Source organism: Haemorhous mexicanus, chromosome 4, assembly GCF_027477595.1.
Source record: "Haemorhous mexicanus isolate bHaeMex1 chromosome 4, bHaeMex1.pri, whole genome shotgun sequence".
NCBI lineage: Eukaryota > Metazoa > Chordata > Aves > Passeriformes > Fringillidae > Haemorhous > Haemorhous mexicanus.
Window position 1 is genome coordinate 19,964,925 of NC_082344.1, and position 20,699 is coordinate 19,985,623.

General features: G+C 45.2%; 1 protein-coding gene across 2 annotated transcripts in view; it reads right to left on the reverse strand.

The window, feature by feature from the left end:
• Nucleotides 1–658: 658 nt before the first annotated feature.
• AFF1 (ALF transcription elongation factor 1) overlaps nucleotides 659–20,699 on the reverse strand; it is a 67,161-nt gene continuing 47,120 nt past the window's right edge. The window contains exons 8-21 of one of the 2 annotated variants that reach the window (XM_059844003.1): nucleotides 18,793–18,847; nucleotides 18,627–18,664; nucleotides 17,051–17,207; nucleotides 14,875–15,759; nucleotides 13,165–13,262; nucleotides 11,126–11,366; nucleotides 10,233–10,324; nucleotides 9,586–9,649; nucleotides 8,632–8,768; nucleotides 8,326–8,397; nucleotides 7,600–7,693; nucleotides 7,461–7,504; nucleotides 6,430–6,674; nucleotides 659–3,794 (exon numbers count right to left, since the gene is read on the reverse strand). In XM_059844003.1, coding sequence (XP_059699986.1) covers nucleotides 3,673–3,794; nucleotides 6,430–6,674; nucleotides 7,461–7,504; nucleotides 7,600–7,693; nucleotides 8,326–8,397; nucleotides 8,632–8,768; nucleotides 9,586–9,649; nucleotides 10,233–10,324; nucleotides 11,126–11,366; nucleotides 13,165–13,262; nucleotides 14,875–15,759; nucleotides 17,051–17,207; nucleotides 18,627–18,664; nucleotides 18,793–18,847 — 2,344 coding nt within the window. In that variant the 3' untranslated portion in view covers nucleotides 659–3,672. Of the gene's footprint in view, nucleotides 3,795–6,429; nucleotides 6,675–7,460; nucleotides 7,505–7,599; nucleotides 7,694–8,325; nucleotides 8,398–8,631; nucleotides 8,769–9,585; nucleotides 9,650–10,232; nucleotides 10,325–11,125; nucleotides 11,367–13,164; nucleotides 13,263–14,874; nucleotides 15,760–17,050; nucleotides 17,208–18,620; nucleotides 18,665–18,792; nucleotides 18,848–20,699 lie in introns of both variants that reach the window. The other variant, XM_059844001.1, reaches the window with a different exon arrangement.

Sequence of the window (20,699 nt, forward strand, 5' to 3'; positions counted from 1 at the left end):
ATAGTGCACAGAGATGCCAAAACCATTCTTCCAAGGAACAACTTGGAAAACAAAAAGTGGGAAAAGCCTCCAATGAGAAGTACAAGGCTGTGGCAGAGATCCCCTTGCACAACCAACGAGACCACAGCTACCACAGGGCATGAAATCCTGTTGGACTCCCTGAGGAAATCCTCCCCACAGCCCTTCAGAAACCAATTCACAAAGTGAGCCCTGCAACACCTTTGTGACAAACACAGAGCAGGACCCTTCAGCCACCACTTCTGTGCCTTGTCTCCTGGTTTTCTAAAGGACCTCATTGGACTGCCTGAAACCAATCTGGGGGATGTTCCTGTCAGGGAGGGCTCAGAGCCAGGCTCTGCTGGCTGCAGCAGCTGGCCCAGCACAGCCTTCCCTGCATCAGATTTAGGAGGGCAGGAGGAACATGTCCCAAATCATGATGCTCCTGCCACTCTGAGCATCTACATTTCCACCACTTTTTGGTCATTAAGGAAAGGGCAAGAGGTGACAAACGGGGCAGCAAAGGGAACAAGAGACTTCTTGTACAGAAATTCATACCTAAACCTCATTCAGAAGGGAAACACTGAGTCCATTCAGAAAAAAGCTACGCTAGAATTTCTCTGCAAGAAGCTGAGAACACAAGGACTCTTGAAACACCTCATAACAAACATTCATTTATTGTTTATTTCCCCCATATGAATCAACCATCTCAGAAATTCCATCACACACAGGGCAGAAAAAGGTTATATACAAGAGGGACATACATCCCCAAAATAAGATGCACAGATTTTTTGTGGAAACCAAGAGGGAGGGGAGAGGACAAAACCAAAAACAAGGACATTGCAGTCAGACTTTGACTTTCAGTTACACAAGAGATCTCTATCTCCATGTAAGTGGGATTTTCAACTATTAAATAAATGGCATCTTAAAAATAGAATATTTGACAATTTCAATGTATGTATTATTATTTCTTTTAAATAAATATTGCGTGGAAATGATGCTGCTTTGCCACCATAGCTGCCTCCATTCTTTCTGGGATTAAACAAATCACCCCTGGTTTTCCTTGGATTAATGGTTTGCTTCTGAATGGCAAATGCTATTTCCTCCACTGCTACGTTTTCATTTCTGTTTTTATTTAATTTTTGGTTTTTTTTAAAGGCCTGAATAGGCCCAGATGAAAATTATGAGCTTCCTTCTGAACCCTCTGCAGGCCTCTGACCTGGCTCAAGGTTGAAATATGATGGCTTTTCTTAAAATTTCCTATTATGTGAACAATCGTTGCGTCCTGAAACAAAACCTAGCTTCCTGCTGTGGAGTGGTGCTCCCACAGATTGCTTTTGAACTGAGAGGCCCCAAAGAGCCTCCACATGCCTGTGACACAAACTGTGATGTTCTTTCCCTCAAAGCCCAGGGGAGTTGATCCTGGGAAGGGGAGCAGCCCTCACACAACCACTTCTGCACAGCAGCAAGCACCTCTCCTGGCAGCAGGGAGGGACATGGATACACACAGAAGGAAAGTACCAGGACACCCCTGTCCCTGCTGCCCCTTATGCTTTCACCTCATACTCTGCTAGGGTTCCTGCAGGCTCCCACAATGGTTTTCAAGTTCAATAAAGCTTTCATCTTTCCTCCTCCTCCTCAGCTGGTGATCCTAGAAATAGCTTTGTCTGAAGACAAAGTCCAAAGGTGGCATTGATCCACCAGCCTGGGATCAAGTTCCAAAGTGCACATCAGCCTCCAGGCTGGCTGCCCATCCCCGCATTTCCTGAGAACAAAACAGTTAATGCTGAGCCCTTCTCCGACCCTGCTTAGTCTGAGCAGTCTCTGTTCCAGGGGGGAGGAGTAAAAGCAAAGCTTGATAGGTAAAATGGGGAGGAGGGACATGGATCTTCCTGCCACTTGTTAGGACAGCTCATCCCTGAAATGCTCTGAGGGTTTTAACAAAGTGAACGTAAAAGGCCAATCCCTTCAAGGTGCAGAAAGGCACAGCCATGATCCCGGTGATCCTGCCCTGCCAGGGAAGGTGACAGGAGAGCTCCCCAGTGCTCGGGACCAGCATTCTCCCATCACCTCTCCCAGAACCAAGAAGAGCCCAGGCTACCCCGTGGCAGGGGCCACTTCTACAGAACCTACTTTTGGAAATGCAAACCTTTTGCTCACTGTCCGTTTTCATGAGTCTCAAACCCATGAGCAGGTATTTTACAAAGTGGGTATTTCTGCACATCTGCAGACCTGTTCCTTCCTAACCATGAAATTATGTGGAAAAGGGAGCTGATTCTTTCTCGTAAACACAATTATTTTGGGGTACCATCCTTCTCTTCTCCAGTCCCACGGGTCTGTGAGAGAGGGGGTGAGGGATGTGAGAGGGGACCAGCGGGCTAAGGCACACTACTGCGTATGAGGATGGCAGGATGCTGCTGTCACACCACAAGGAATCTTGGGTAGAGAAGGGTGTCACCTCACTGAATACACAAATGCCATGGGTGCTGCCCTCACTGATATTGTGACGAGGAAAATAATGCTTGGAAACAGCTCATTATTCCCTTTCTTGTCCCCTTGACAGGTTTCTAAGTCACTGGGCCCATCCTATAACATGGCTGAGAGAACACAGGAGTTGTCTCCCACATGAAGAAGACCCTACTTTGGTACAAATCCTGCTCTTAGATATTCACCAAGGTTTCAGGCAAATATCCAAATGCAAAATTTATCTTATGTTCCACATTCAGCCACTTAATCTCTCCTTAACCAGAAGCAATTCCTTCCCATAGAAGCCCTTAGAACAATATCCAAGTAATCACAGTGCACCAGTGCAGCTTTCCACCCCCACCCACCGAAATGACAAAAAATCAGCCCCACAAAGAATCCTCATGGTGACATCTCTCAGCAAAGAGGCAGAGCTATTCCAAACACATCACATCGTTTTGCCACTCCAGCTGTGTTTGGCTTGCAAGGCTTGAGCAGAGCCAGCCCCTCAGTAACACAGCTGGAGTGCCCGAGGCATGGATGTGCATGACAGCACAGCAAGGAGGACCAAAGCAGTGATGACTTGAAAAGAAAACTTGCAGCACTGAAGGCAGTGGCTTCCTCAGTTTTGTCAGCTGGCTGACAAAAGCAGGAGGGTGAGGTTGGACAGCAGGCAGAGCAGATCCTTTTGCTGCTTTTCCTGTAACATAACGCTGTTCAGTGCTTGATGAGGCTGCTACTTGCTCTCTGAGGAACAAAGACACCAAAGATTGCATCTGTGCTTGCAAAAGCAACTCCTCTGGCATGTTGTCTGGGCACACAACTGCTGCAGACTGTGGGATGTTGCATAACCACCTCTGGAGGCAGATTTCCTTCTTGTCAGCATCATGTGCAATTATTGTCCTGCTGGTTATTTGTAAAAGAAATGTTTATAGACCATCAATACATCGGGCCATTCAGACAATTCATTGCACTTCGTCGTTTTAAAGGAAGGTGCCATCCTCCATCTCTTCTTTTTCAAGGTAGCAAAGTGCTACCCTAGAAAAACACAGTTCAAGGGTTTTCCAGTGTAGCCAGATAACTTCCAACTTTATTTAAAATATTTTCCCTTGCAGGTGCTTTGTATTGAACAATTAAAACAAAAATTAAACTGTTTCTGAGGCTTCAAAAGTGCAAAAAAACTTCAAGGTATTTAACCACCTGGAGAACCAGTTAAGGCATATTTGCTTCCAGTCTCAGCCACTGTAATCCCTGTCTGATGTAGTGCACCAGGTCTGTCAGGCTACTGGTCAGTGCCAGAGCACTCGTCGCTCTGCTGAGTTCAGCAAAAAACTCTGGGAAGAAAGGGAGAGAGAGAGAAAACATTTGGTTGGTTTCAAACACCAGGCACACCTGACAGGTGAGGAGTGACAGCAGCAGCACAGTCAGCTGGCCAGTCCTGTTAAACAGTGCTGGTGCAGGCAGCCCAGCAGCGTGACAGGGCTGGGAAGGGTGACGAGCACAGCAGGCAGTGCAGGCAACAGGAAAACATTTACACACACTGAGACACCTCTGCATGTCCTCACTTTAAAGGACACAGAGACTCCGTGGTAGGGCAGCAAAAGTATGGGTGTTTGCACCACTGTCCCTGCTTCAAGTTTCCCCCAAATTTGAAACAGGACAAAATTGAGTGTCTTCATGAGCAGCACCCAGAAGCACACACAGCTGAGGTCTCTTTCCTTCACCCATCCTCAAACCTTGGGGATATCAGGATTTCTCCATTTGTGTAACTTGCCAGGCTATATACAGCTCTGGTTTGGATTGCTTTTAGCCGAGCATGTCAGGCAGCTCTCACATTGCTCCCATCCCACCAGCTCCAGGCATCCCACTCCTCCTGCACAGGAGGTGGCTCTTGCAGCACACCCGACCCTGCTGTGAGGGGCTGGCAGGCTGCAAGCCCTGCTCTGGGCTGGCAATCATCTGTGCAGGTGACCATGAGCTGTGGGAAAGTCTCACACCTGTTCCTTTGCAAGGACATTCCTTTCCAAGACATTCCTGCATGACCTGCCTCCCACTAACACAGGCCCAATCTCTCGCTCTTCAGCTCAACCATGTTGCTAAATACCTTTTCAGAAACTGGCCATTCTCAGCTCTCCTTTTTAACATCCAAAGATTGAAGCTAGAGGTGGAAAAATTCCACTTGGTTGTGCAAGGAGCTCTTCAGAAGCAGAGTGCACAACACCTCCTTTCTAATAATTGCCAATGCAGAAGCAGAGAACACATTCCCTCTGATTTTCCTGCTTTTCTTTACAGAATTCATGCCCTCCATGGGGAATAGAAGGAATTCAAAGCCCCTGTCTGAGCAAACAGAAGATAACCTGATCTGTCAGCACAGCATCATGTGAAAGGAGAGGGACTTCATGTCCATGCCTGCAGCCTCAGCTTGTCCTTGCAGGGGGAGATCAGAGCATGAAGACAACTTGTTACAGCCTTGTGATCCACAGTGCTGCTCTGAATTACAGTGAGGAGCTGGCACCTGTCAGGGGACCTTCCAGAGGGCACTTCAGCTCTGCACCATTGACTTGGACAGCAGCTACAGCTCACTGCTTTCCAATAGCTTAGGATTTCCCTGCTTAAAAGATCCTGATAGCTAAAGGCTGCTGCTCTTTCTTTCTCTTATGTCCTATGAATTGCATAAAAGAATCAAGGATGTGGCCTTTTTTGTTCATTTTGTGTTTTCACTCTCTACCTCTTTGTATATTACCAGTAAGTTCCAGGTCTGAAATGCTTCCACCTGTCCTGAACAGTGACACCCCCAGCAAGCCTACATGAGTATTTACAGGTGTCTGCACAGATCCACTCCCTAGAGAGTATTTAGTACCCCAGGCATCAATCCCCTACGTCAGGACCAGCCAACAGAGCACGTTTTGAATTTCGTCTTGACTGATGCAAGGCTGTGCTCAGGCTGCCCTCCCACACATTTTCCTCCATGACTCACTCCTCTGGCTTATTTGCACCATCCACTGCTTCTATGTGCCAGTCTTTTATCAGCCTTTTGAGGACAGAATCAAAAATGCCACACATGAACTGCTGCTGCAGGCACAGATTTGCTCAGAGGACAGCAAACAACCAGTTTTTTATTCAAAGGTGACTTGGAAAGTCTTTTGATTTTCAGCAACTGCCTCATTAGTGTGAGGATTTTTACAGCCTTCCAACAATCCAGCCAGGCACATTGTGCTTATTTTCTTTTGCAAATTTGCCAACAGGTCATGGCAATGCATCTCTTCACCCACACTGGCTCACAAAACTTTGTGTTGTGTGGAAAATGACACTGCTGAGGCCATGTGGGATGACAATGTCACAGGCTGGACTGCACCCCCCCTGTGGCTTTCGTGTATTCACCACTGCTTGAACCAAATGACAATACAACATTTTTAACAACAAAACTGTAAAATAAAAAAGTTGCAGCAATTCTAGGAATTGCTGCTGGCAAATACTGGGCATGTGCCCAGCAAGGACTCAAATTCAAGTGCTGCTCAGCTTCTCTGTTAGGCAGAAAAGCCAGCTTCACCATTTTCGAGACAAAATGACCTGGAAATTTGACAAAAACTAAAACACAAGGCTACAGGCCAAAATGATACTTTTAAATCCACTCAGAAAAGCTCAGTGCCCCAAAGGGAGAGACAGAAAAAACCCAAACCCTTTACTCTTTTTGTGTTACCACGAAGCAAGTTGGCTAGTTTCCCGCACTTGACACCCTCATGCCTTAGCTCTTGGACATTTGAGGATGCCAAGAAAACCTTGTAATGGGAACACTCATCAATATATCACCATCAAGTATCTCTGCCAATATGCCCTGGCAAAGATATTCAACCTATTTCATGCTTTGAACTTTAGGTATGGTGTTTGCTGCACTGAGTGTCAGGATTGAAGCAAACACACACATAACCATGACACATGAGACAGAAAAGACAAAGGGCAAAAACTTACCTTTATTCTTTCTGGCCAGTGCATCAGCCTTTTCCCAAATTTCATATGCATGGAGGATATAGGAGGTGATGTTGACATAGGAAGAGGTGACACTGGAGATATGACAGGAGACAGTGACAGTAGAGCCAGTGCTGTTACCAATGCCGCTGTGGCCAACGCCATTGCTATCATTTGATCCTGGCTGAGAACTCACAGATCCAGCAGGAGAGGGTATTGGAGAAAGAGGAGAAGGCAAGCCTGTGCTTCTGCAGCAGAAAAGAAACACCATCATAAACATTCAGCTTCAGAGCTAAACATCTCTCCACAAGGCTGCCTCATGCCAGGAGCTATCCGGTGTCACCCAGGCCTGCAGCACGGAGTGGAACTGCTGAAAAGTGAGTTCAGTGTTCAGCTACAGCACAAGCAATTGTACTTTGAGGGCAAGACCAAGATTTTGGAAGTGATTTAGAAGGACTCTACTCAACAAGACAAAATGTGGCACCAGACACCGAAAAGAGCCACCCATCCATCTTCCAAAATCTGCACCTGCTTGTGAAAGTCTTCACCAGATTACCCAAGTGTTTTCCCTAATGCCTTCCAAATCAGGCACACTAAAGCTCCCCTCCTGAGGAGGCTGGAGCTTTTGGCAGCTCCTTAGAGCAGCCAGGTCAGCCTACACACATTTATTTATAGACCCAGGGCAGATAATAAATGTGGTCAGTCGGCTGCCTTCCAGACACAGCCTGGCTCATCACACCCCCACCACTTCAACCAACCTAATTTTAGTCACTGGTATGACAGGGCTTCCACCACTGCTCTCAAGAGAGCACTTACTTCTCAATGAACTATCCTGTGCAAGGTGGCCAAAAAAAATGTAACTGGAATCAGCACCACTGTCAAAGTCCGAACAACCTTCTCTCGGTCATAGATTTTGAAAGACAAAAAAATCTTTAGTTTCCTGTCTGCCACCTGAAATGGCCACAGATGACAGAAAAGCTCTTACTCATTGTCATTAAAACACAGACACATGATAACAAATTTTTAAATCTTACCTTGCAACACCCGGAGAAGGTGCTTGTATTACTCTGAAATTACTCTGCAGCAAGGAATAAAAGTCTAGTTAGTTTTGGATTGTTCAGCTGACATCAGTAACCACCACAGCCATCCAGCTGGCAGCTTAGTGTGCCCTACCTTGAAGTGGTCATTCAGGAGTCTGGAATACCTCATTGCAGTGTCCTTTTTGTAACCAAACATTGCCATGTGCAGAATGGACTGGCAGCGCATGCTGTGGACAGAAACGCACCCGAGCGTCAGTGTTTGTGCCCAGCCCTCATCAGCCTTGAGGGATGGAGGTAGGCACACCTGAGCTCTACTGGAAGATCAGGAAAGCTCAAAATTTCTCCTCCTTCTGGTCGCAATAGAAAAAGGCTTTGAGAAAAAAAAAAATCACAAGGGAAAGAAACAAGGAAGGGCCTTCTCTGGTCTTTCATACAAACAGGTACCCAGGCTCTCAAAGGTGCCAAAGGCTGAGTAAGTCCCCATCCAGAAGTGCCTCATCCATGTTCAGCTACAGTTTCACTTACACAGCTCAAACATGGACAGCCAAATCACATTCTTTCACCTTAGGTGAAAGCCCTTATGTGCTCTCAAGTTACCAGGAGATCAATTTTAAAGCCTGTGCCTTCTACATGTGGTCCCTTGTGATCTCCCAGCTTACTTAGGGATATTCAATTCATTCTGGTTTTTATACTGGTTTTTTTTTCTGTTCCTTTATATTGTTTTTGTTTGTTTTTTTTTTTTTTTTCTCCCTTGCATAACTCTAACTCCCATTTAGCTCATACCTTCCCCCCTGGAAGCAATGGACCTTCCCCTCAGTTTCAAAGCAGTGCACAAAGGAACAGAAGCACAGTTACTCACCGTAACACAGCAAAGATTTTTCCGTGTGAAGAGACTGAGGAGTCTGCAAATGGTTTCAAAGTCATAATGAATCTAGGGAAACAGAATAAACAGGACTTTGTCAGCCACCAGAGCACTCTGAAGCCCCACAGTTTATGAAAAAACAGTGCATGCCATTATCTTAAAAACAGTTGGAGAGTGAGGAAACCTGCCCCGAGTCCTTAGTCCTGGCACAAGGAACTTTGTAAAATCTTGAGCAGAGGACTGTGTGTCAAAATGCCCTCCCCTCCAAACATGCCAAACTGTCCCCCTCTGAAAGCCACTTACTTGATGAGAACTATGGTGTCACTGAGTATGCTGTAAGCTGATTTTGGTTCCAGCACATCTGATTCCAAGGCAATCCCATATTCAATGAATAGAAGGGCAGCCTCCAGGTACTGAAAGGCCTTTCCAGTCTTGTCAGTCTATTGGGAAGAAAATCTCACTTTTTTACAAAGACCAAACACACTTCTCTCAAGCATACTTGAACTCTCTTTTCTTCCTAGTTAGGCAGGATTTGAAGAAAGAAAAAGATTTCAGTCTGGCCTCTGGGTGAAACTCAAAGGGTTCTCAGCAGAACCCTTAATGTGATCCCAGTCTTCAGCTTTGTGTGCTCCGTTTGTCTCTCTTTGCTCAATGGTTTCCTTGAGTAATTTATTATCTTCACCTCTTTTTAGATACTTTTGTCTGGTCTTGGAGGCTTGCCTTGCAGGGGTTATTTCCTACTGCAGCATTCCCTCACTTCATTTTCACAGGTAAACAGAAAGTAGCAAATGGACATTATCTGACTGAGAAAATTATCTGCCATAATTAGCAAAGCAATATGCTCACTTGGGCACACTGTTAAACTGCACAGAGCAGAGAAAATCAGATCTGCCAAGGCCACTTCCAAGTCTCAGTCACCAGCAAATCAATAACTGCCTGGATCCTGACTTTTCTGACTTTTTAAACTGTCTTAAAACTAACTGTTCCATCTGTTTTCCAAGGATGCTTTTATAGCTCTTAGCAAAACCCTTGACAATGCCAGTTCTGAATCCCATTTTCTAGATGTGTTTGCATCCAAGAGAAACATCTGAACATCTGGCAAATAAAGACAGCCTCCCAACACATGACTGGACACACTCCATGTATGGAGTATGGAGTGAACCTCATGGTAGCCAGCAAACCTCATTCCCACACACACAGGTACCAGGGCTGAATGCAGGAGCTGGTCAGCATTCCCAGCACAAGGTCAAGACCTACCATTGCATCAGCTTTGTGCTTCAGTCTTTGGGCCTGTTCAATGTAGTATTCCTTTGAATGTTGCCTAATTTGGGACAGAGAGGAAAAACATATAAAAAAGGGTAGGATAATTATCAGTTTTACTTTCTTATCTAGAGGATGCTATGGGTTGATTGATTTCTTAAAAAATATATGTCGGAATAATATTAAAAATTCACATTTAGAAATAAAAAACCACCAGAGGTTGGGCTTCCACGAGAACAAATTCCTCATTTCCATGGAAAGACAGTAGTTAGATCATCTATCATTCCTCAACTACAGACCCATAAATAAATTTTATTTGAAACAAAGTAAATTTGGCAGCAACCACACACTTATCTGAGACCAAAACTTGTATTCAAGTTACTTGCTTACAAGAGAGAAGGTCTCTAATTTCCAGAGTGACTTCCCTCAAACCAAAACTGTTGTAAAACTTGCCTTTCTTGTAAACCTTTACTTTGTGGTGGGTGGCATGAGAAGGCAGCACAGGGCAGATCTCACACATCTCTCCCCCTCTCTTCCCTCCCAAAGTAGTGCTCATGAAACAGCAGAAGCCAGGGTGGTCTCATGGCCAGCCTTGCCTCATGCCTTCAGAAAGCAAAGATGAGAGGTGTCAAACAAAAACTTACTTTTCAAACTTGAGCAGAGGTCTCCTTGGCTTAGAGGTACCATTTGGCATAGAAGGCACTGGGAAAGGCTTTGTGACATCACCTGCAGATCCCTGGAAAAGGATAGAGACAAAGCTGGTTACAGAAATATGCCCAAACCAATTCCAAAGCCCGTCTTTCCTAAATTTCAAGTGAAAATGTTTATCTGTCCCAAGCATAGTCTATTTTCCAGGCTCTCTTCCCCAGCCTGCTTCTCACCTGGACTGCTTGTCATACCTAACACCATTCAAACTTCTCCCAAGCTCAGAGAAATTCACAGCAGATTTCCTTGCACAATGACTAAGAGAGCAGTGAGGCTGCAAGCAGCACAGTTTTCATGTCCTCTAGCCAAGGCAGAGTGATAAGATCTATTCACACTTATTTCCACCTTGACCACACAACGATTGTTGATTCCCCATTACTAACTACAGGGAAAAGGAAAAAGCAAGCAGTCAGAGCCAGCTAATACACTGTCCACAGTCTGGCTTAACACACACAGAGCAACATCCCAGACCACACGCCCGAGCCTCCAGTAAACAGCCACATGAACAAATTTTGTAACCCAGAAATGCAAATAGTCAGCTGCAAGGATCATGAACCATTTTGTAAACAAGCTATAAAAGCTTACACCTGGGTTGTAGTCAATGCCACAGGTTGCTTGTTTTCTTATTTTTAAGCAATCCCCTCTTTTTATAAGCACACTTATTTTCACACCAATACCATCAGTATTGTATTAGCAGCTGCCTACAATCTGAAATTGCAACTAGGATAAACATGACTCTCATGCCTTTGGAGTTTACAGAGTGTGTTTCTGAAGAGAATCACATAGCACCCATGTTGGAGGAAACATCCCACCAGTTATCCTGGATACCTACTCTGATGCCCTTTGACAGTTCCGTATGACTTCCCTCCACTTTCCTGTGCTTGGTGAACAAAGGATCCTTGTGGTTGCTCTTGTTCTTGGCAGGGTTATCCACGGCAGGCAGCTCGTCAGCCTCATTTCTGGGTCTCTTTTGGGTCATCTTGGCTGACTTTGAGGCAGGTTGTGCAGCAGACATGGATGGCAGTGGTGGGAGCACATCTTTCTTCTGGGTTTCAGATGAAGCTTTTGATGCTCTGGAAATGGGAAGTAAATTCCTGAATACGGCGTACATACAGTGTAGGGATTTTTTACAAACTTAGTTACATCATGTGCCAATTCTATTTAAATTCCTCTGGAAGTGGGAGATGACTTGTTAATACAAAGAATGCAATAAAAGTGAAACAAAACTTTAGGGTCTTCATTGTGCTTTAGACAGCAAATGTTCACCTACCATCAACATACAAGCAAGCTGCTTTTCAAGTAGGAATAAGTCTCAGAACTTGTCCTTGGAGCAAACACTTCTAACCAGAACATCAGGACACTGCAAAAAAAGCATGCCTCCAATACAGCCCCTTTTCACTCAGTGAGGGAGGTGATTACAGTGACTAAAACCCCTGGGACAAATCACTCAACAAAGCAAATTAACTGCAGCACTGCCTGCCTCTCGCCCTTTTGGTAGATGGTATTTTCTGTGGTCAGAGATACTCACCCTGACACTTGATCCTGTATGTGCTTTGATAGTATTAAGCTGAGTTTCTTCTTTAAGACTTGCTAGATCAACTAGACAACACTCACAAAGTTGAGAGAGACTTAAAATGCTATGCTTTTAAATGGCAGAGATTATCACATTTAGTAACATTAGATTTCTGATCATCTGAAGTTAGGATTAGCAGCCCAAAGTGGCACCAAATAGTTCTAAACTTTGCTTCACCACTGCTCATTTATATATTTTTATTCAGTTTCTCAAAGTTTCCAAGAAAACACTGAGAAGGGAATCCCGTGCTCATGCACTGCAACATCAGAAGAGGAGGAAATGAAGTTTAACCAGTGAGGAGACTTGAGGTGTGATGGTGCACATCCTGTTGTGTGTGGTACAATCCTCTCCCCTCTTCCACCACACACTTTTCCCATGGTTTGGTCCCCACTCACATCACACACATGCTCCCAAGCTTCTCCACCTTGGCACAGCTGATGCTCCACAGAGCACAGAACCATCACCTGACCCACCCAAGTGCACTCTCTTCCCAAAAATGCATCCTGTTCTTCCCACTCCAAAAGCCAGAACGAGACTAAAACAGGTGCTCATTTTCACTGAGAAAAAGGGAGTAATAAGCCCCAGAATTAAAGCTCTTGCATGACTACCACAGTTCAAATATCCCTTCACCCAACTAAATGGTAGTCCCAATTCCTCAGAGCTTCCAAAGTGCGTCAGTGTTTTCTCTTCAGAAAAGCAGTTTACTCCTATTGTCAGGACACAAACCTCAACACTACATACCAATCCAAGCCAACACCTTAAATTCAAGCCACAAGCAAGCAGGAATTGAATGCAATAGCCCATGACTGAGGCATGAGTCTCCCCTCTCGGGAACACTGCCCAGTTGGAAACATGCTCTTGGAAGCACTCACTGGAGCAAAGGGCTAGCCAGAAAGCTGGCAGTGCTCTGGTATGCAAATTACAGGGGAAGCTCCAGCAGAGCTACAAGAAGCACTGCAAATGCTGCACTGGGAAAAAAGAGGAATTCCTGGTCACAAAGGCCACCTGAAATTCCAGACAGTCAGGACTCAAAAGGCACATTGGTTTTGTGTCCATTAGGTCACTTAGGAAAACAAGGCAAAGACAAGAGGATGACTTTGGTGGAGAAGGCAAATGCTCCCTGCCCTTACCCACCCACACCTACAGAACTGCTTCTGGACCGGTTGCTTCCAGGTTGTAAAGGCAAATCTGCTCAAACTCATGAATGTAAGGACAGGAGATACAGTTCCTTTATCTTAGCTGTTTAGGAAAGACTTGGATTTATACATCCTTCTGCCATTCCACCACTGTATACTCACTTCAATTTACTGGAGTCTTTGTTAGCTGAAGACTGCAATGATTTGGGCTTTTTTTCAGATTTCATTTTCTTCCTATCAGTCTCCTCCTTCTCTACCCTCTAATAGGAAGGAAAAAAAAAGGAAACATAAAATCACTTAGGTTTTCAAAGTTCACAGAAAATACAGACCAACATAGCTAAGTTTGATTGAGTCTGGTTAAAAAAAGAAGAAAAGATACCTTATTGGAACCAACAAATTGCAGACACACAGCACAGAAGATACAGAATGCAAGCTCATTGACAAGTAACCTAAAATTCCATTTTATCTAATTTTGCTTGGATAGATTAATTGCTTTGCAGTAGCAGGGATGGAACTGCTAAACCTGTTGCTACTGACAATAATCAAAAGCAAGGCACTTTCATGTGAGATACTCCACACAGGTACTCCAGATGCGCAGGGGGTTTGGTTTTTATCACCAAGATGCTGATATAGGTGAAATTTTAAAGCACCAGTAACCTGGGGACACCAGAGCTGATGCAGCACTGCAGGTGGGGCGTCGCCAGAGAGGAGAAGAGGGGCACAATCCCCTTCCTCAGCCTCCTGACCACACATCTTTGGATGCAGCCCAGGACATGTTTGGCTTTCTGGGCTGCAAGCACACACTGCTGTGTCACATCCAGCCTCTCATCCAGCAGAACCTCCCGCTCCTTCTCCGCCGGCACGCTCCCAGTGAGTTCTTCTCCCAGCCTGTACTCACGCCTGGGACACAGCCAGCTTTGTGCCACTCACAGGGGTGTGCTGCGACACAGAGTCTGTCTCTGGCAGGGTGCTCAGGACAAGGCTCCAGCACTGAGATCACATCCTTACACTGTGTTCCAGGTTATCTGACCCAGCTGGCTGCCCTGAGACCTGAGCCCCCGAGGGTACTGATGCACAGACAGAGCTGACAGTGAGGCCCTCAGGGGGTTTCCCTGCAGTCAGGCACTGAGATTGCAAGAGAAGACATGTCGAACATCAAATAGCTCCTCTCCTGTGTCTCTTAGACAGACTGACTGCCTGTTTCCCTTTGTCCCACTGCTCTGCAAGAGCAGGAATTTCTGAGGTCTCAAGTTTCTTCACAATTTTCCTGCTCTTCTCAATTCTCCCTCACAACTACAGGAAATTCATAAAATGGCAAAACTAAATGAAACCCAAACCAAGGTTACTCACCCACCCATGCTGAGCCACCTGCTCTGTGAGGACCAAAAAGGGACCCAGGGACTGAAATACCCAGAGGGAATACCCATTCCCCACAAGGTCTGCAGCCAACTCTTTGTCCAGCTGACCCAGCTGGCTGGAGGTATATTCATAGTCTCCTTTGGGAGTCAGCTTTTCAAAAAACACTTGTAACAACTATCACCTCAGTTAAACAAAGGGCTGTCTTGTAATTCAAGGGAAAGCCACTGTTACAATTGGTTTTATTCTCTGAGAAAACCAGGATTTCAAGAAAACAGAGCAAAAATATATTCTAAAATACTAAAACATGTTAGACAGCTTACAGGGCTTTCCATTTGCTCAGGAGGGGATTTGTGATCAACAAGAAACATCTGAAGACAGTTTTGATTCACATTCCCCCTGATAATAGCTTTACAGAAGGATAATGGCTCTACTCCCAACCTATGAAGTGGGAAGTCCACATAGGCTTTTCAAACATCACAGTAGTACAAACCCACCTCCCACTCCATCTCTCACCTTCTTCTTTGCAAGGGACTCCTCAGGAGTGTCCCTGGCTTTCCTCTTCAAGTCCTGCTTCCTCACATCGGGAAGGTTCTTGGTCTCTGCTTTCCTCTGGTGCCCATTTTTCCTGGGGGGCTGAGGGACTTTTTCCAGGTGACAGAGATCTATTTTCACCACGAGGCGCTCACGGGTTGGGGGATCCCTCACTGGTGAGAGCAACTTCTCCCCAAGAGGCAAGGGCAATTTCTCCTTGTGCAAATCCTGAGGCCTGTGGCTGCTGGTCCTGAGGGGGGCTGTGCCCTGGCCCTGAGGAATGGGACTGAGAGCATCGTGTGCCTGGGCATCTCCCATGAGCCTGGGCTCAAATAAAGGTTTGGCCTTGGCCTGGTGGGAGCCCTTCTCCTTTTTTTTCTCAGAGGGCTCTTGAAGTCCTGGTTTCAGGTCTTTTCTGTCATTGGATTTTGTCTTCACTGTTTTTTTGACTTTTGGCTTGTCCCTGAAAGACTGGTCTGTGACCTCCAAAGGACCAGGCTCACTCTCCACCTTCAGGCCCCTCCTGGGCCCCTCGTGCACCAGGGGCTTGCCGGGCCCTTTGATCCCCACGGTCTGCCTGGGCGAGGGCTCCCCGGCGCACGCAGGAGCCTTCTGGCAGCTGCCTTTGGTCGGAAGAGGAGCCTCCTGGGGAGCCCTGGCCACTGGGCTCTTGTGAGGAGGCTCTCTCAGCTCAGTGTGCTGCTGGGAGGAATTGCTGCTGCTGCTGCTGCCCCACTCCTGCTTCTTGCCCTCCTCACGCCCATCCCCTCGGGCAATGTCACTGGGGCTCTCTGTTGGCACTGCTGGTGGGTTCACCTTGGTCAGCCAGTTGTCCAGCTGCCACTTATTAGAAGTTGGTGGCTCGGGCTGCAAGCAAAAAGAGAAAGGGAGGATTCAAACCTGATGCCTTTATGGGCTGTTTCCATCCTAGCACAGCTTACCAGAGCCTTGGGACTCTTGCCTAGAGGTCTCAAAGTGTTTGCTTTTGCATGTGAAGAACTGACTATAAACAAACAGGCCATGTGCACTAACTGACTCCAGAGCATCATGGATAAACAGTTGGCTGAATAAAAAAGAAAGGACAAAAAGGTCAATGGCAAGCAGCTAGGACTTCATCAGTATTTTCAAGATAAACCAGACAGAATTTAGTAAAAGAGGAGAAGTATAACATCTTTCCACAAAGACACCATATTGCAGTGGGCAAAGTCTGTAACTCAGCTGCTGGAGGGCAAAAATTTTAGAGTGAGATGGAAAGATATGCTGTCTCAAAGCTTGTTTTTGGCTTCTTCCTTTTCCTGCACTTCTAAGGTGAAAAGAAAGAGAGCTAGAGCTGAGGGAAGAAAAAATAAATTACAAGGGGCTTTGTAAGAGAACCTCAAACTGCCAGTGGATATTTTTGCATCAGCTGGGTCTGCAGACACAGCCATGTACTTCCCAGTGGCCTGAGAATGTTTTGCAAGCTGGAAGAACTGTTTGAAAGCATGGGACATGAGCAGTTCTGCAGCAGTTTTGTTTTTTTTTTTAAATGCATGGTCTCACAATTATGAAAGTTTAAGGCACCAAGTTCTGTTTGTCTGCTTTCCCCAAAAAAAGCCTCAGAAATGCCAGTGCAGCAGTATCCAAGCCAAATTCAAGAGCAGCGAGACTAAGCATATTCCAGCCCTTTCTGTAGGTCTGATCCCTTCAGGAACAACCTGGGAGAAGCTGAATCAGTCACTCAGACACAGGAGCAGCAGCTCCTCTTAAATTATCAGGAAACTGGTCTCACCCTGACACTGCCCATCAAGGCACCCAGAAATCCTGCACAGGCAGAGATGGGCCCCACACATCCCAGCTGTGCCTTCTTTCTGTGCCTTCTCTTGTCTCCCCAGTGAAGGCACTGATTCCTCCAGGAGAGCTGGACAGCTGTGCCAAAGGACACGGGGGAACACTTCCAGGTTGGGCATATGAAGGTCTAATTATGTTGGTAGTAAGGGTAACTAAGGTTGACAAAGTCTAGAATGGAAGCAAAGGGCAAGAAAAGTGGAGTGATGCAGCAAAGCTATCAAGGGGACACCTGATCAATGAGAGTGTTGCAGTCTCCTGCCCTGAGTGCATTGAGACAGCAGAGTGAGGCAGGGGGCTGTGTGAGCAGCCCCTGCCTCTCCTTTGCATTCACCTCAGGCGCTGGTGCTCTCGGGGGGTCGCTCGCGTCACTGTCACTCGAGTGGCTCTCTGTCTCCGAGTCTGAGGAGCTGTCTGAGTCACTGGTGCTCCCTGACTCCGAGCTGCTGGAATGTGCTGATGCCACACTCTTGGGCTGGGACTGTAAGGAACTACAAGGCCACCATGAGATAAAATTAGAAAGCAGCATGGCTGAAGGTTACTTACTTATAATATTGACAGTTTTATTCAAAAACAAAAACTGAAACCCTATTATTTTGGCACTGAGATGAGAGGGGAGAAGGCCAGAGAAATACACTGGCATACTCAAAAAATAAAGCACCAGAATACAAAATTGCTGGAAATAATAAAACCTTCAACTCCAACCCAGTCAAATATGTAGCAGGATGCCAGTGCTACAATGTAGAACTGCATTTTGCCAACCAAAGTTTAAAAAGCACTGAAACTGCCCAGTTCTTTTCTGAAAAACCCAACTCTCAAAATGAAAACTTCCAATAAAAGTGAATGAGGAACATATATTTCAGGATGGTTTCTGTTTTTTCTGTCTCCTTCTTAAGTTTTCACTTCATCTGTGTTACTTGGTCATGTTGCTGTAAGCACTTCATTAATAGCCACATCAGGCAGCAGCATTTCTTGCAAAACCCTGCTCTAACAAAAAGTGGTTTTCTCCACACTGACAATAGAGTGGATGGAATCAAGGAAGAGCTGTCCCTTTTATGCACAGTGTTTTTCTTTTTGAAATGGGCTTACAAAATTAAAATGTAGATATTTTTTAATTTATATTTTTTCTGCTTTGGTTTCCCACGTCAGTATCAACACATTTGTAGGAGTTGGAGGCAAGCTCCTTGCTGATCCAAGACTGATATCAAGAGAACACTCCTATTTTAAGAGTTTGCAGAGACACAGATCATGCCAAGTATTAGTGTGCTCCTCTGCAAGTCTGACTTTGTAGACCACTCTTGTACTTGAAGAATATACATATCAAGTCAAAAAAATCTATGTCAGTGCTCTCACACAGAAAAAATTTTGAGCTTTTCCATCTTTCTTCCTCAAATGCTGGTATATGGCTGTTCAGTCCACCTTGAATATTGTCTCTGACTAACAATACATGGCAGTAACTGCTTACAGTCAGCTTCCTTATCAAGAGGAGCTGAAACAGCCTCAATGAGTCTTCCCAACCCTTTCCTGTTCTTTACCCACTTGGCTGTTTTGGGCTTCCTTCTGAGCTAAAACTGGACTCACACCTCACCCATTGCCCCTACAGCTGAAAATCCCATTAGCTGCAGGGTGATCTACAGACACTGGTGGAGGGGAGGAGAAGAGAAAGGAGCAGTTAAGGAAATACAGCTCTGGTTCATAGGCAAGATCCAGCATGCCTGGATAACTCATTTCTAATTGGAGCTTTCCGGAAAACCCCACACAACTAAAGCTGACTTTCAAGAGCAGCCAGAAACCTAAGTCTGTAGCTATAAGAGAAACCAGGAACCCTTACCCTCCTACCCCACATATAAAAAGCAGTTTTGTTTTTCTCCTTATGTGGTCTAGCTAGTAGTTTGGGAACGAACCTGTACCTTGGAGGAGCAAGTGAAGAAGGTGACTTTTCAACAACCTGTTTTGTTCACAAAGACAAAGAGGAGAGGGGGAGGAAAGGTTAGCTCAGAACTCAGAACAATGCAACAAGTGGTGATGTTTAAAGGGAAGTCTGTGTGCCTAGTGTATAAAACAGCTAAAACCGACTTGATCGTCACCACTCTCTTCACTATCACTGAGCTGCAGGTCGTCCTGGAGCATTCTGAAAGACAACCAGAAGATAAATATCAGCCAAGGCAGACACATTTTGAAGCAGCAGGCAGTGATAAAGATTTGGTTTGTACTTGCCAAAGCAAAACAACCTCCCCCATCTTTTCTGAACATTTGGCATGCTCAATCTACTAAACCCTATCATTACCTGAAATGAATGGTTTTGCTGCTCAAGTCTCCTATCGCACACGTGTAAGTCAATGCCAAAGTCAAGCCTATCTCCCATCTCTTCTCTACTCAAGGAACTCCCTTCTCCTGCACATTTCAGCAGTACTGTCGAGCAGTTCAGGTACTCAGAGCAGTTTACAAGTGGAGAGGCGCTTGTTTCCGTTTCACTATTGCTAGAGAAGAGAGCAGGCTGCCCACAAACATTTCCAAAAGCACCATTTAGTCCTGCGGCTGCAGGTGGTAACTACTGTTTGCAATTTTTAATTAAAATGCTGAAAGGGAAGGAGAGGGACCCAAAGCTCTCCCAGACTGTTATCCCCTCTCTGGCAACTGTGCAGGCATCCCAAAGGAGTTGAAAAATTGGCAGGTAAAACCTGGCTATTCAAAAGTATAGTTATTCAAATCTTAAAACTAGCTGGCAATTGACTCCTCAACCCAGATGATTATTCAAGTGTCCTTCCAAAAATGGGATCAAAATCTTGGGAGCTGAGACAGAGATTTTAATCAATCAGGACAAAACTCAACTCCACTTATTTCAACCTCATTTCAAACCAAGGGCTTTCTGCGAGAAATTTTTTTTTGCAGCCAAAAAAGAAAAACAGGACTCTGATCCCTCATGACAACATGTTTTATAGCAAGAAAACAACTATAAATGATCCCCAGTGAGCCACATCACCCTGGAAAAATGGGGAGAAATTAGGAAAAAGTAGGTGCTTTCTTTGTTCATTTTGACTGCCATTCCCCTGTGATCTACCCTCCACTGCCTCATTTCCTCACACACCTTCTCGCTGGAAATCACCTCTTGCCTCTTCATTTAGAGTAAACACTGAAGGGAAGCACTATGAGACACCACCTTGGAAAAGGAGAGCTCCAAATTTCCTACAGAAGGCAAACAGCCTGCAGCCTGCAGCAATCCTGCATGAGCCAGCTCTGCTTGTGGGCCAGAGCCCGAGCTCACTGCCTGACAGATAAGGCACAGAAATGAAAAAAGAACACTGACAGCACAGGTACTCTCCACATTTCTGGGCAGTTTGGCTAAGCATCTACTGATATCTCAATGAATCCTTTTTATTTTCTTTTACAATTCCTAAGGGGAAGGAGTCCTTCAAAGATGTTAGTGAAGAAACTTTCGGGGATGCTAAAACCTGCTGAAAGGTTTTAAGTTTGGTTTTGGGGTGTTGTTTGTTTATTTAGTTTTGTTCTGCTTTAAGAATTGTGGACTAAAGACTTATTTCATTTAGAGGTAAGAGGATAATCATGGAATCATAGAATGGTTTGGGTTGGAAGAGACCTTAGAGATCATTTAGTTTCAATGTCTGTCCCTGCTGTGGACAGGGACATCCAAAGACACTACCTAGATCTCTTTAAATCTGATTTAACTGTTTGTAATAAAAAGGACTACCTTTTCCATGTGAGCTGCTAGTAAATAAAATACATCAGCATAAAAGAGCACTGCAACTACTTATGCTCTATTTGGGACCAAGGAAGAACTCTAAAACTTCAGGTCATACTTCTGCAAGGGTAGACAAAGCCAGTTTCCACAAAACAAGATTTTGACAAATTGTTAAATAGCCTAGTTAAAGAAAATAAATCTGCCTTAATAATTTTAATGCTCCAGTTAGCTCAGGAATAATAGATGCCAAGGTTTCATTTGCAAGACCTGTTCATTTACAGCT